Source organism: Chironomus tepperi, unplaced genomic scaffold (assembly GCF_022539635.2).
Source record: "Chironomus tepperi strain 1889 unplaced genomic scaffold, CSIRO-AGI_Ctep_v1 contig_261, whole genome shotgun sequence".
In the NCBI taxonomy this organism is placed as follows: domain Eukaryota; kingdom Metazoa; phylum Arthropoda; class Insecta; order Diptera; family Chironomidae; genus Chironomus; species Chironomus tepperi.
The window spans coordinates 1,191,144-1,203,637 of record NW_027226383.1 but is presented as its reverse complement, the minus strand read 5'-3'; the positions used below and the strand labels follow the sequence as shown (position 1 = coordinate 1,203,637).

Here is a 12,494-nt window from a genome sequence, read left to right as displayed (position 1 = left end):
GTGCTATTCCTGAACAATCCAAACCGCTAAAAACTTTTCTGTGCCATTCCTGAACAATCCAAACCGCTAAAAACTTTTCTGTGCTATTCCTGAACAATCCAAACCGCTAAAAACTTTTCTGTGCCATTCCTGAACAATCCAAACCGCTAAAAACTTTTCTGTGCCATTCCTGAACAATCCAAACCGCTAAAAACTTTTCTGTGCCATTCCTGAACAATCCAAACCGCTAAAAACTTTTCTGTGCTATTCCTGAACAATCCAAACCGCTAAAAACTTTTCTGTGCTATTCCTGAACAATCCAAACCGCTAAAAACAATCCAAACCGCTAAAAACTTTTCTGTGCTATTCCTGAACAATCCAAACCGCTAAAAACTTTTCTGTGCTATTCCTGAACAATCCAAACCGCTAAAAACTTTTCTGTGCTATTCCTGAACAATCCAAACCGCTAAAAACTTTTCTGTGCTATTCCTGAACAATCCAAACCGCTAAAAACTTTTCTGTGCTATTCCTGAACAATCCAAACCGCTAAAAACTTTTCTGTGCCATTCCTGAACAATCCAAACCGCTAAAAACTTTTCTGTGCCATTCCTGAACAATCCAAACCGCTAAAAACTTTTCTGTGCTATTCCTGAACAATCCAAACCGCTAAAAACTTTTCTGTGCTATTCCTGAACAATCCAAACCGCTAAAAACTTTTCTGTGCTATTCCTGAACAATCCAAACCGCTAAAAACTTTTCTGTGCTATTCCTGAACAATCCAAACCGCTAAAAACTTTTCTGTGCCATTCCTGAACAATCCAAACCGCTAAAAACTTTTCTGTGCTATTCCTGAACAATCCAAACCGCTAAAAACTTTTCTGTGCTATTCCTGAACAATCCAAACCGCTAAAAACTTTTCTGTGCTATTCCTGAACAATCCAAACCGCTAAAAACTTTTCTGTGCTATTCCTGAACAATCCAAACCGCTAAAAACTTTTCTGTGCTATTCCTGAACAATCCAAACCGCTAAAAACTTTTCTGTGCTATTCCTGAACAATCCAAACCGCTAAAAACTTTTCTGTGCTATTCCTGAACAATCCAAACCGCTAAAAACTTTTCTGTGCTATTCCTGAACAATCCAAACCGCTAAAAACTTTTCTGTGCTATTCCTGAACAATCCAAACCGCTAAAAACTTTTCTGTGCCATTCCTGAACAATCCAAACCGCTAAAAACTTTTCTGTGCTTCCTGATTCCTGAACAATCCAAACCGCTAAAAACTTTTCTGTGCTATTCCTGAACAATCCAAACCGCTAAAAACTTTTCTGTGCCATTCCTGAACAATCCAAACCGCTAAAAACTTTTCTGTGCCATTCCTGAACAATCCAAACCGCTAAAAACTTTTCTGTGCCATTCCTGAACAATCCAAACCGCTAAAAACTTTTCTGTGCCATTCCTGAACAATCCAAACCGCTAAAAACTTTTCTGTGCCATTCCTGAACAATCCAAACCGCTAAAAACTTTTCTGTGCCATTCCTGAACAATCCAAACCGCTAAAAACTTTTCTGTGCCATTCCTGAACAATCCAAACCGCTAAAAACTTTTCTGTGCCATTCCTGAACAATCCAAACCGCTAAAAACTTTTCTGTGCCATTCCTGAACAATCCAAACCGCTAAAAACTTTTCTGTGCCATTCCTGAACAATCCAAACCGCTAAAAACTTTTCTGTGCCATTCCTGAACAATCCAAACCGCTAAAAACTTTTCTGTGCCATTCCTGAACAATCCAAACCGCTAAAAACTTTTCTGTGCCATTCCTGAACAATCCAAACCGCTAAAAACTTTTCTGTGCCATTCCTGAACAATCCAAACCGCTAAAAACTTTTCTGTGCCATTCCTGAACAATCCAAACCGCTAAAAACTTTTCTGTGCCATTCCTGAACAATCCAAACCGCTAAAAACTTTTCTGTGCCATTCCTGAACAATCCAAACCGCTAAAAACTTTTCTGTGCCATTCCTGAACAATCCAAACCGCTAAAAACTTTTCTGTGCCATTCCTGAACAATCCAAACCGCTAAAAACTTTTCTGTGCTATTCCTGAACAATCCAAACCGCTAAAAACTTTTCTGTGCTATTCCTGAACAATCCAAACCGCTAAAAACTTTTCTGTGCCATTCCTGAACAATCCAAACCGCTAAAAACTTTTCTGTGCTATTCCTGAACAATCCAAACCGCTAAAAACTTTTCTGTGAACAATCCAAACCGCTAAAAACTTTTCTGTGCCATTCCTGAACAATCCAAACCGCTAAAAACTTTTCTGTGCCATTCCTGAACAATCCAAACCGCTAAAAACTTTTCTGTGCCATTCCTGAACAATCCAAACCGCTAAAAACTTTTCTGTGCTATTCCTGAACAATCCAAACCGCTAAAAACTTTTCTGTGCCATTCCTGAACAATCCAAACCGCTAAAAACTTTTCTGTGCCATTCCTGAACAATCCAAACCGCTAAAAACTTTTCTGTGCTATTCCTGAACAATCCAAACCGCTAAAAACTTTTCTGTGCTATTCCTGAACAATCCAAACCGCTAAAAACTTTTCTGTGCCATTCCTGAACAATCCAAACCGCTAAAAACTTTTCTGTGCCATTCCTGAACAATCCAAACCGCTAAAAACTTTTCTGTGCCATTCCTGAACAATCCAAACCGCTAAAAACTTTTCTGTGCTATTCCTGAACAATCCAAACCGCTAAAAACTTTTCTGTGCCATTCCTGAACAATCCAAACCGCTAAAAACTTTTCTGTGCCATTCCTGAACAATCCAAACCGCTAAAAACTTTTCTGTGCCATTCCTGAACAATCCAAACCGCTAAAAACTTTTCTGTGCCATTCCTGAACAATCCAAACCGCTAAAAACTTTTCTGTGCCATTCCTGAACAATCCAAACCGCTAAAAACTTTTCTGTGCTATTCCTGAACAATCCAAACCGCTAAAAACTTTTCTGTGCTATTCCTGAACAATCCAAACCGCTAAAAACTTTTCTGTGCCATTCCTGAACAATCCAAACCGCTAAAAACTTTTCTGTGCCATTCCTGAACAATCCAAACCGCTAAAAACTTTTCTGTGCCATTCCTGAACAATCCAAACCGCTAAAAACTTTTCTGTGCTATTCCTGAACAATCCAAACCGCTAAAAACTTTTCTGTGCCATTCCTGAACAATCCAAACCGCTAAAAACTTTTCTGTGCTATTCCTGAACAATCCAAACCGCTAAAAACTTTTCTGTGCCATTCCTGAACAATCCAAACCGCTAAAAACTTTTCTGTGCCATTCCTGAACAATCCAAACCGCTAAAAACTTTTCTGTGCTATTCCTGAACAATCCAAACCGCTAAAAACTTTTCTGTGCCATTCCTGAACAATCCAAACCGCTAAAAACTTTTCTGTGCTATTCCTGAACAATCCAAACCGCTAAAAACTTTTCTGTGCCATTCCTGAACAATCCAAACCGCTAAAAACTTTTCTGTGCCATTCCTGAACAATCCAAACCGCTAAAAACTTTTCTGTGCTATTCCTGAACAATCCAAACCGCTAAAAACTTTTCTGTGCCATTCCTGAACAATCCAAACCGCTAAAAACTTTTCTGTGCTATTCCTGAACAATCCAAACCGCTAAAAACTTTTCTGTGCTATTCCTGAACAATCCAAACCGCTAAAAACTTTTCTGTGCTATTCCTGAACAATCCAAACCGCTAAAAACTTTTCTGTGCTATTCCTGAACAATCCAAACCGCTAAAAACTTTTCTGTGCCATTCCTGAACAATCCAAACCGCTAAAAACTTTTCTGTGCTATTCCTGAACAATCCAAACCGCTAAAAACTTTTCTGTGCTATTCCTGAACAATCCAAACCGCTAAAAACTTTTCTGTGCTATTCCTGAACAATCCAAACCGCTAAAAACTTTTCTGTGCTATTCCTGAACAATCCAAACCGCTAAAAACTTTTCTGTGCTATTCCTGAACAATCCAAACCGCTAAAAACTTTTCTGTGCTATTCCTGAACAATCCAAACCGCTAAAAACTTTTCTGTGCTATTCCTGAACAATCCAAACCGCTAAAAACTTTTCTGTGCTATTCCTGAACAATCCAAACCGCTAAAAACTTTTCTGTGCTATTCCTGAACAATCCAAACCGCTAAAAACTTTTCTGTGCTATTCCTGAACAATCCAAACCGCTAAAAACTTTTCTGTGCTATTCCTGAACAATCCAAACCGCTAAAAACTTTTCTGTGCTATTCCTGAACAATCCAAACCGCTAAAAACTTTTCTGTGCTATTCCTGAACAATCCAAACCGCTAAAAACTTTTCTGTGCTATTCCTGAACAATCCAAACCGCTAAAAACTTTTCTGTGCCATTCCTGAACAATCCAAACCGCTAAAAACTTTTCTGTGCCATTCCTGAACAATCCAAACCGCTAAAAACTTTTCTGTGCCATTCCTGAACAATCCAAACCGCTAAAAACTTTTCTGTGCCATTCCTGAACAATCCAAACCGCTAAAAACTTTTCTGTGCCATTCCTGAACAATCCAAACCGCTAAAAACTTTTCTGTGCTATTCCTGAACAATCCAAACCGCTAAAAACTTTTCTGTGCTATTCCTGAACAATCCAAACCGCTAAAAACTTTTCTGTGCCATTCCTGAACAATCCAAACCGCTAAAAACTTTTCTGTGCTATTCCTGAACAATCCAAACCGCTAAAAACTTTTCTGTGCCATTCCTGAACAATCCAAACCGCTAAAAACTTTTCTGTGCCATTCCTGAACAATCCAAACCGCTAAAAACTTTTCTGTGCTATTCCTGAACAATCCAAACCGCTAAAAACTTTTCTGTGCTATTCCTGAACAATCCAAACCGCTAAAAACTTTTCTGTGCTATTCCTGAACAATCCAAACCGCTAAAAACTTTTCTGTGTCATATCCCGAATCCTCGGTTAATTCGAATAATCGATCCAAAATCCGGTACTAGACCTACTAGACCGATCTACTAGACCAACCTACTAGATCGACCTACTAGATCGACTAGCTGGTTTTAAACCGAATTTGGCACTGATAAGTCAGAGATCCGGCATGGGGACGAATTTATGATAGAATTGTGGTCTTCGGGTGTATTTATGTATTTAGTATCCATGAAAATGAATTAACTGTAAATCTGTACTCAAAGCAATGCATCAGAAAATAACTATCAAAGTAAAAAGGATGTTAATTAAAAACTTTTCATCAAAAAGTTGTAAATTAGATGGTTTTTTTTGTAGAATTTGATGAAGTTATTTGCCATATTAATTAATCATATTTTTGCAAGTATGAAATTACTGACGGATTCATCAAATTTTCAACCAAATTGTCGAAAAACATATTTTTTTCTTGGAAACTAAACATAATTTGCAATTAATGTAAAGTGCTTTTTGAGCACAAACAGAAAAATTTATCAGTTATTAAAACTTTCAAGACCGAATTGTTCTCATTTATGATGCTTTTATTTCTCCATTAATACCCAATTAATTTCCAAAAAAGAAATTATTAAAAGTTTTGCGCTCTAAATGTCTTTGTTTTGAGGTTGGAAGTAATTGCGTTGTCTTTTCACTTAAAATTCGTAATTTAGAGGTTTTTAAAATTTGAAAAGAGATTTATTTATAGAATATTGAACTAATAAGTCATTAGTTATTGGTAATAATTGACGACGTCTATTAAAAAATTAAATTTTTAGATCTCTTTGACCAGGATCTCTTAAATATTGCCAGAATCTCTAAATTTTCTGGATCTGGCTCGGGATTGAAATTGAACCGATCCCGATAGCGAGAAAGCATAGAAGAAACCTAACTGATTTAATCCAATTTCGAGTTCCGCTCCTTAAAATTAAAATATCATCTGTGAATGAACTTTAAAAATTGCAATAATTCTGCTTTATTGTCGGATTTTCAAAACTTAACAGCCGGTCTTTTTCTTCCATTTTATTCACACACGTGACAAATGAAAATAAAAGAACAAAATTGGAAATTATTGTGAGAATAACAAAACCAGTTTTATATAGAAAATCACACAAGAATCAACAACAAAAATATTTTGGAAATATTCTTTGACAAATATCGGAAAAAGTAAGACGCAAAAAATATGAGGAAGGTTCTTGCAGTGCTAATTATTTCGGTTTTAATAACAATTGCAATCGGAAGTGAGGAAGTTAATGAAACTACAGAAGATTTTTCAAGTGATGAAACTACAGAACAACCAGAAGAAGTAGAAGAATCGAGTACAGAGCCAGAAGAAGCTGATGAGCCGAGTACAGAACCAGAAGATGAGAAGTTGCTGGTAAAAAGACAAATTTTCAGACCAAGAGGACTTTTTGGCCTGATTTCGTCATTCCTACGACCACCTAACTACAATTATGAACAACAAAACTACAACCGACGTCCTCAAGTAAATAATTATCAACAAAACTGGCGTCCTCAACAAAATCAGTATTTTAGACCACAACAAAATCAGTACTACAGACCACAACAAACACTTACCCTGTCAATTGGTCCTCAATTTGGAGGACAAGGTTTCCAAATCAGATTACCTCAGTTCAACAATTATCAATCAAATCCATATTGGAATCTTAATTTTATTGAACATCTCAACAAACTGCCTCGTAATTCTGAGACATTTGGGTATTATCTTGACCGTAAGTTGAAATTTGAGAGTTTATGCATAAGATCTTGATGAAAATTTTATCGGATTTTAGCTTATCATGGAAGGAGACTGCCTGAAAACGAAAGGCATTTGTGGGGACCGTCTGAGTAAGTATTGTTGAAATTTTGAAGGAAATTTAGAAAATTTCAAATCTGAGTTAATTTGACTAGTTTCTAGGTGGGCAACCTTTTATTTTTCAGTGCCCGACCAAAACCGCACAAGACACACGGTTTATGCCATGCACACAAGTTGTTCATTACTGATTTAATCTATTAATATTTCAGAGCATATCGTGAATCATTAAGGATACGAGGAGAAAAACGTATATTCTAGTAAGTTTATTAAAATTAAATGAATATTCTAACTTTAATGTGATTCTTTTTCAAAAAACCAAAACAGCTATCGAGGATATAAAAATTTTGTATCGAAAATTGCATTCAATCCACACAGAGGTGTCAAAATGTATGTTGAGAATGTTGGAAATATTCCTAGATTCTAAAGATGTGATGAACTAAAGTCTTAAACAATGTTTTTATTACTTTTCTGAGTCATTCTTGGGATTTTTTGGTCTGGAATATTCACATCATGCACAGCAGTATTTCGCGTCAAGTGATTGGAAATTTTGGATGTCTGGATTGCTAAATTCACATCATTTTGATTAATGTGTAAAAAACAAAAAATCCCAAACTTTCTTGTGTTCATTATTTTATTTTTCAGCACTAACAAAAACATTTGTCAAGACATTAAGAACTCCATCACAAAGTTGTAAATTCTTCAAGTAATAAAATAAGTAAATCTAAATTCTAAAGCTGCCAAATTGTTGTTTTGATGAATTGAAAACAGAAAAGAGTCAACAAAATACCAGTCACATGATTGTATTCAAGTAATTTCTTATACATCTTCTTCGGTTTATATAATGTTTTTGTACTTTTTTGTTTCCTATAACAACAAACAATAAATTGACACACCTACTTTATTTTTTTGAATCGTACACAACAAAAAGTGTTGTGAATTTATAAAGAATTGACAAATATTCATTATTTGTGGATTTTTTGTAAAGAATTTGAAATATGATATATTGAATTTTTAACCCATAACCTTGAATTTTAGGGATTTCGCTGCTGAAATTAATTTGTATGCAAGACCGGTAACCGAAAATCATAAGTCGAATCGAAAATTGATTAATATCGAATCCTACATCAAGGATTGAAATCAAGACTCGACACCACGACACAGAATCAAAACACAACATCTAAACGGCCCTGTGATCAGCATACATTTAAACACCGGTATTGAAACCCTATTGATGTTTTTGCTTTAAATTGATCTTTATAAATTGAGTTGATCCTGTTTTTTGTCATCCACAGACTTGAAATATTCAGGATATTTTGCTATAATCCTTCAAAATGAAAGTCACGGGTTTCCTGAAAGATTTTTCCAAATCGCTGCATAATTGACTTCTAAATAAAAAATTCTTAATATTATATGGAGTCGACTTTTTCATACAAAATCCAAGTCGACTTTTAGCTCTCTATTTTAGCTGTCACTAACTGACAAAAACACAATTTCTTGGTACAATATCACATTGGTACCTAAAAGCATTCTCTTATTCTATAATGGCAGATAATCACATCTAAATCAAACTTAATTTCATGAATATTCATGCTTTAAATATTTACATCTATGTATGTATGTAGTAAAAGCCTTCAATTCATCTAAGACAAATATAAAATGCATTAATCTATTTTCTGCATATCGCAGCATTGCTGCACGATGAAAATATTTCTATAAGTCTAATTAAAATCAGCATGCAGCAGAATTGCATGGGAATATTTAACTAACCCGTAAGACACACATTTGTTGAATGTCAGAATAGAGCGTCTTTAGGTCGGTGTGAGTCTGGTTTTGCGTCGGATTCAGCAGAATTCGGATTTGACAAAATTCAGCTCCACACTAAAATTATGTTTGAATGTTCCACACTTTGGCAAGGGTCCTTTCTTACTTTCATACTCCGTTGATGGTACAGATCGATTGTGATCTACGACCTCCCTCAGATGGCGCCTAAAGCAGGCTCTATTGGTCACTTCCGTCTGTCAATTTCCAATACCAAGTGCAATACTGTATCAATCGACAATTTCCTTATAAGAAACCTTCCAAAGCGACCGTTCAATAAATACGTTACACGAAAAATCAACTTTTAGAACACCTTCTTCCTTCCTTCCCCAATGCCAAAATCTTAACTCAGCCTTCCCTCACCTAAGTGTGTTATGTTATAAGCGAATGGTCCTTAATGTTAATACCTAAACGAATCTAAACATTAATCTACAATCCTTTCTAATTGCGCTGAATAATTAATAAGCAGTATCTTTCTATAATGTTGTAAGTATCTTTCTAAAGCTAAACAGCTTATTGCGTTCTAAATAAAAAAATGTTCCATTTCATTTAATTTCAATTGTGTGTGCTGTAAAAAAAAAATTAACATTTATGACATTTGAAAATGAGTAATGAAAATTTATGTGAGACGAGAAACCACTTCAGTATTCCCAAAAGCAGAAGGAAATGTTCTTTAAGAGGCACATTATATTACAAAAATATGTCTGTGTCTGAACATTTGATAAAACTTCGTGTACGTCTCTTTATGTTCATTTGTTGATCCGAAAAAAGGAAAAAACGGAAAGAAAAATGTTACCTCATTCAATCTTATAATCGAAAGGAAGTCACAATGCGACCTTTTGGGAATTGAGTATATAAAATGGAAATTTAAGACTCAAAAGATTTGTTATCTTGCTGAGGTTCTCTTTTCATACAGACATAAACTCTTTAAGTGTCATTAAATTAAGGAATTACAAATTTGTTCTATGTGATAAGAGTGATTGTCAGCCTTCACAGAAGCACAGCAAAGAACAGCACTTTTCTTTGTCTTTAAACTTTTTTGCTGATTTAATTTAACTTTAATCAGATTGAGGAATTGAGTCTCGTCCGTGACATGCATTTGAAGTTAATCTTACCTCACTCATTCGATTCCTTTAATGCAATCTGTGGTGACAATGTGACCAGAAATTCTAATTTTTGCATCGCTTTTTCATTCACAAAGTTTTTCCATTTTTTTTCTCTTTCAAGGTCATGTTGATGCCGGATATCTGTAGGTACATTTTTTTGTCATTTTGATACGCTTGCAGAATTTTTAATAAGGCATGCATAAAAAAAAATCGCGACATGAAATTTTTTCAATGACACAAATATGGAGGCTTTGTAATGGCTTTGTGGTATTTTTAGATTATGTTTTGGGTATTTAGGAGAACTCGTGGACGGCCAAAGAAGTTTTGGAAGAATGGTGTCGGTAGAGATGGAATTGCACTTTGATATTGCAATTGGCAGACGGAAGGAAGTGATAGAGGCGGCTTTAGGCGTCATCTGAGGTAGAAAATAGATCATAATTCATCTGTAGGGCACGCGAAATATGTAGGTAAGTAAGTAGCAGAGCTCGAAGTCGACTCGAATATTGTATGGAAATGTCGGCTGAAGTTGGGTCGACTTCATCCAAGTTGAGTCGAGCTCTGGAATTTAGGATAATTCTTGACAAGGCTTCTTTAGTTAGAATCAAACTAAAATCTAAAACTAACTGACTAAATGGAGACAACGACCACAGATGGGTACCAACTGCTGAGGACAATGGTCTTCGTTGGGTAACGGTTGGTTGTTGTGCACCGTTTGGTCGTTAGACACCGGTTGGTCGTTGAGCACTGGTTGATCATGGGGCACCGGTTGGTCGTGGGGCACCGGTTGTCCTTTTTAACGGGAGTCATTTAAGCGGTCTCCAGTTAATTGCCAACATCCCAACTTACTAAACAGCACTGACACGTACACTCATTTTTCTATTAAAAGTCAACTAAAGAACAATTCTGAAAAATTCCCAAAAAAATTGCTGAATCTTCCCGAAACAGGTTTTTATTGCTTTCTGTTTCTCACTTTTATTTGTACAGCTATAAAATCACGTGATTTTCTTAGTCGTACTTCTCTCAATTTCTATGCATAATAAAGGTAATTGACTCCATTAAAAGTATCGACTGCTTCATTGTAATTAATCCTATATGGGAATTTTTTGGTATATAAGATCTAAAGGCTCAAGAAAAGTTCTTAGTTCAATTTTGAATTTTCTAGCAATTAGAAGCAAAAAAGGGATTTTGGATAATTTAAATTCATCTTAAAACTCACTCAGGAAATTGTTAAATTTGTTGCTTAACCTTAATTAATTCCAACAAGAAAATGAAACTTTTGCTGATCTGTTTACTGCTGATAAGTGTCGTATCATCAACATTTGTTGTGTATCGTACGTGAAATTTACAGTTTTATTGCTTACTATAACAATTCTCAAATGTGGAATCTGAGAAGGGTGAAATTTGGGTCATTGAAACATGTGTAGGCGTTTCAGCCTGTGCGTGATTAAGGATTTTGTGGCCGAGTGTTAATGTAACTGACCGAATAATTGCTTTATTCTTCTCGTGAATGCGTGGGTTCAATTCCAATTAGAAGTCAATCTTCTTAATTCATTATACATAGTGATGTCGGTATAGCAACGTTCTGAACAATATTCACGGCATCACATTGTCACGTTCTGTACGTTTAAATCAAATTGAAAAATGTTTTGGTTAAAAGTGTCTTTTAGTTAGGTATTATGACTGTAATTCTAAAGGGAAGGAAAACGTTATAAAAATTAATTTTTTTTGTTTAAAGTGAAAATTAACTGATTTGAAGGTTCTCCACGAGAGTAGGGAGAGAAGGGAGAGAAGGGAGAGAAGGGAGAGAAGGGAGAGAAGGGAGAGAAGGGAGAGAAGGGAGAGAAGGGAGAGAAGGGAGAGAAGGGAGAGAAGGGAGAGAAGGGAGAGAAGGGAGAGAAGGGAGAGAAGGTAGAGAAGGGAGAGAAGGGAGAGAAGGGAGAGAAGGGAGAGAAGGGAGAGAATGGAGAGAATGGAGAGAATGGAGAGAATGGAGAGAATGGAGAGAATGGAGAGAATGGAGAGAATGGAGAGAAGGGAAAGAAGGGAGTGAAGAGAGAGAAGAGGGGTTCTTTTTGGACAGCGTTCTTTAATTTTCTGTGGTTCCCGTCACAAAAATCCCAAAATTGCAGTTCCCACATTTATTAACATTATTTTAATCAATTTTTCAATTCCGTAATAGGCCATTATTCACCATGGAGAAGTTATTATAGACCATATTACGGAGGATACTATGGTGGATACTATGGACGTAGATTCCCATCATACGGCTACGGACATCATATTTTACATCTTGGATAGAACAATAGACAAAATATTCTGAAAAATTCCCATTTTTTTTTTAATTTACAACTTTCACTTTATGCTAAAAATAGCAAAAAAGTTTAATAAACAAAACTTTTAAAAGTTACATTTGTTTATTTTTAATTAATAATTTTTTATTGATCTCAAAATAGATTTAAGCAAATCAACCCACAAACAGTTATTTCTCAAATGAACTTCACATCAACATCGACAGCTCAATTTCCATATTTAGAAAACTAATGAGGCGTAAAATGTGAATTAATCCTCACTTGAATTTCATCAGCATAACTTTTACATACAAAAAAATTGACAATAATTATTGCATAAATGATAATGAAGTGCTCGAAGTTCAAGGCAACAAAAACAAAAAAAAAATTAAAATATTAACATTCGACGTGATCCAAGTCATGTCGTAATGAATGAGTGTTGTCATTACAATGCAGAAAATTTGACGCCATTTTAATCCTCGCTGAGCGTCTACTAAGATTTTTTGTCTTATCAT

The 12,494-nt window shown here is 35.5% G+C and overlaps 1 protein-coding gene and 1 long non-coding RNA gene across 2 annotated transcripts; both read left to right on the top strand.

The window, feature by feature from the left end:
• Positions 1–6,077: 6,077 nt before the first annotated feature.
• On the top strand, positions 6,078–7,509 carry LOC139091772 (uncharacterized). The gene is made up of 4 exons (XM_070641974.1): positions 6,078–6,684; positions 6,745–6,799; positions 6,977–7,024; positions 7,092–7,509. The coding sequence occupies exons 1-4, from the start codon at positions 6,135–6,137 to the stop codon at positions 7,189–7,191; spliced, it is 753 nt and encodes a 250-aa protein (XP_070498075.1). The 5' UTR covers positions 6,078–6,134; the 3' UTR covers positions 7,192–7,509.
• A 3,222-nt stretch (positions 7,510–10,731) lies between these two features.
• LOC139091804 (uncharacterized) lies at positions 10,732–12,098 on the top strand. The gene is made up of 2 exons (XR_011544542.1): positions 10,732–11,022; positions 11,871–12,098. It is a non-coding gene; the product is annotated as an uncharacterized lncRNA (long non-coding RNA).
• Positions 12,099–12,494: the final 396 nt, after the last annotated feature.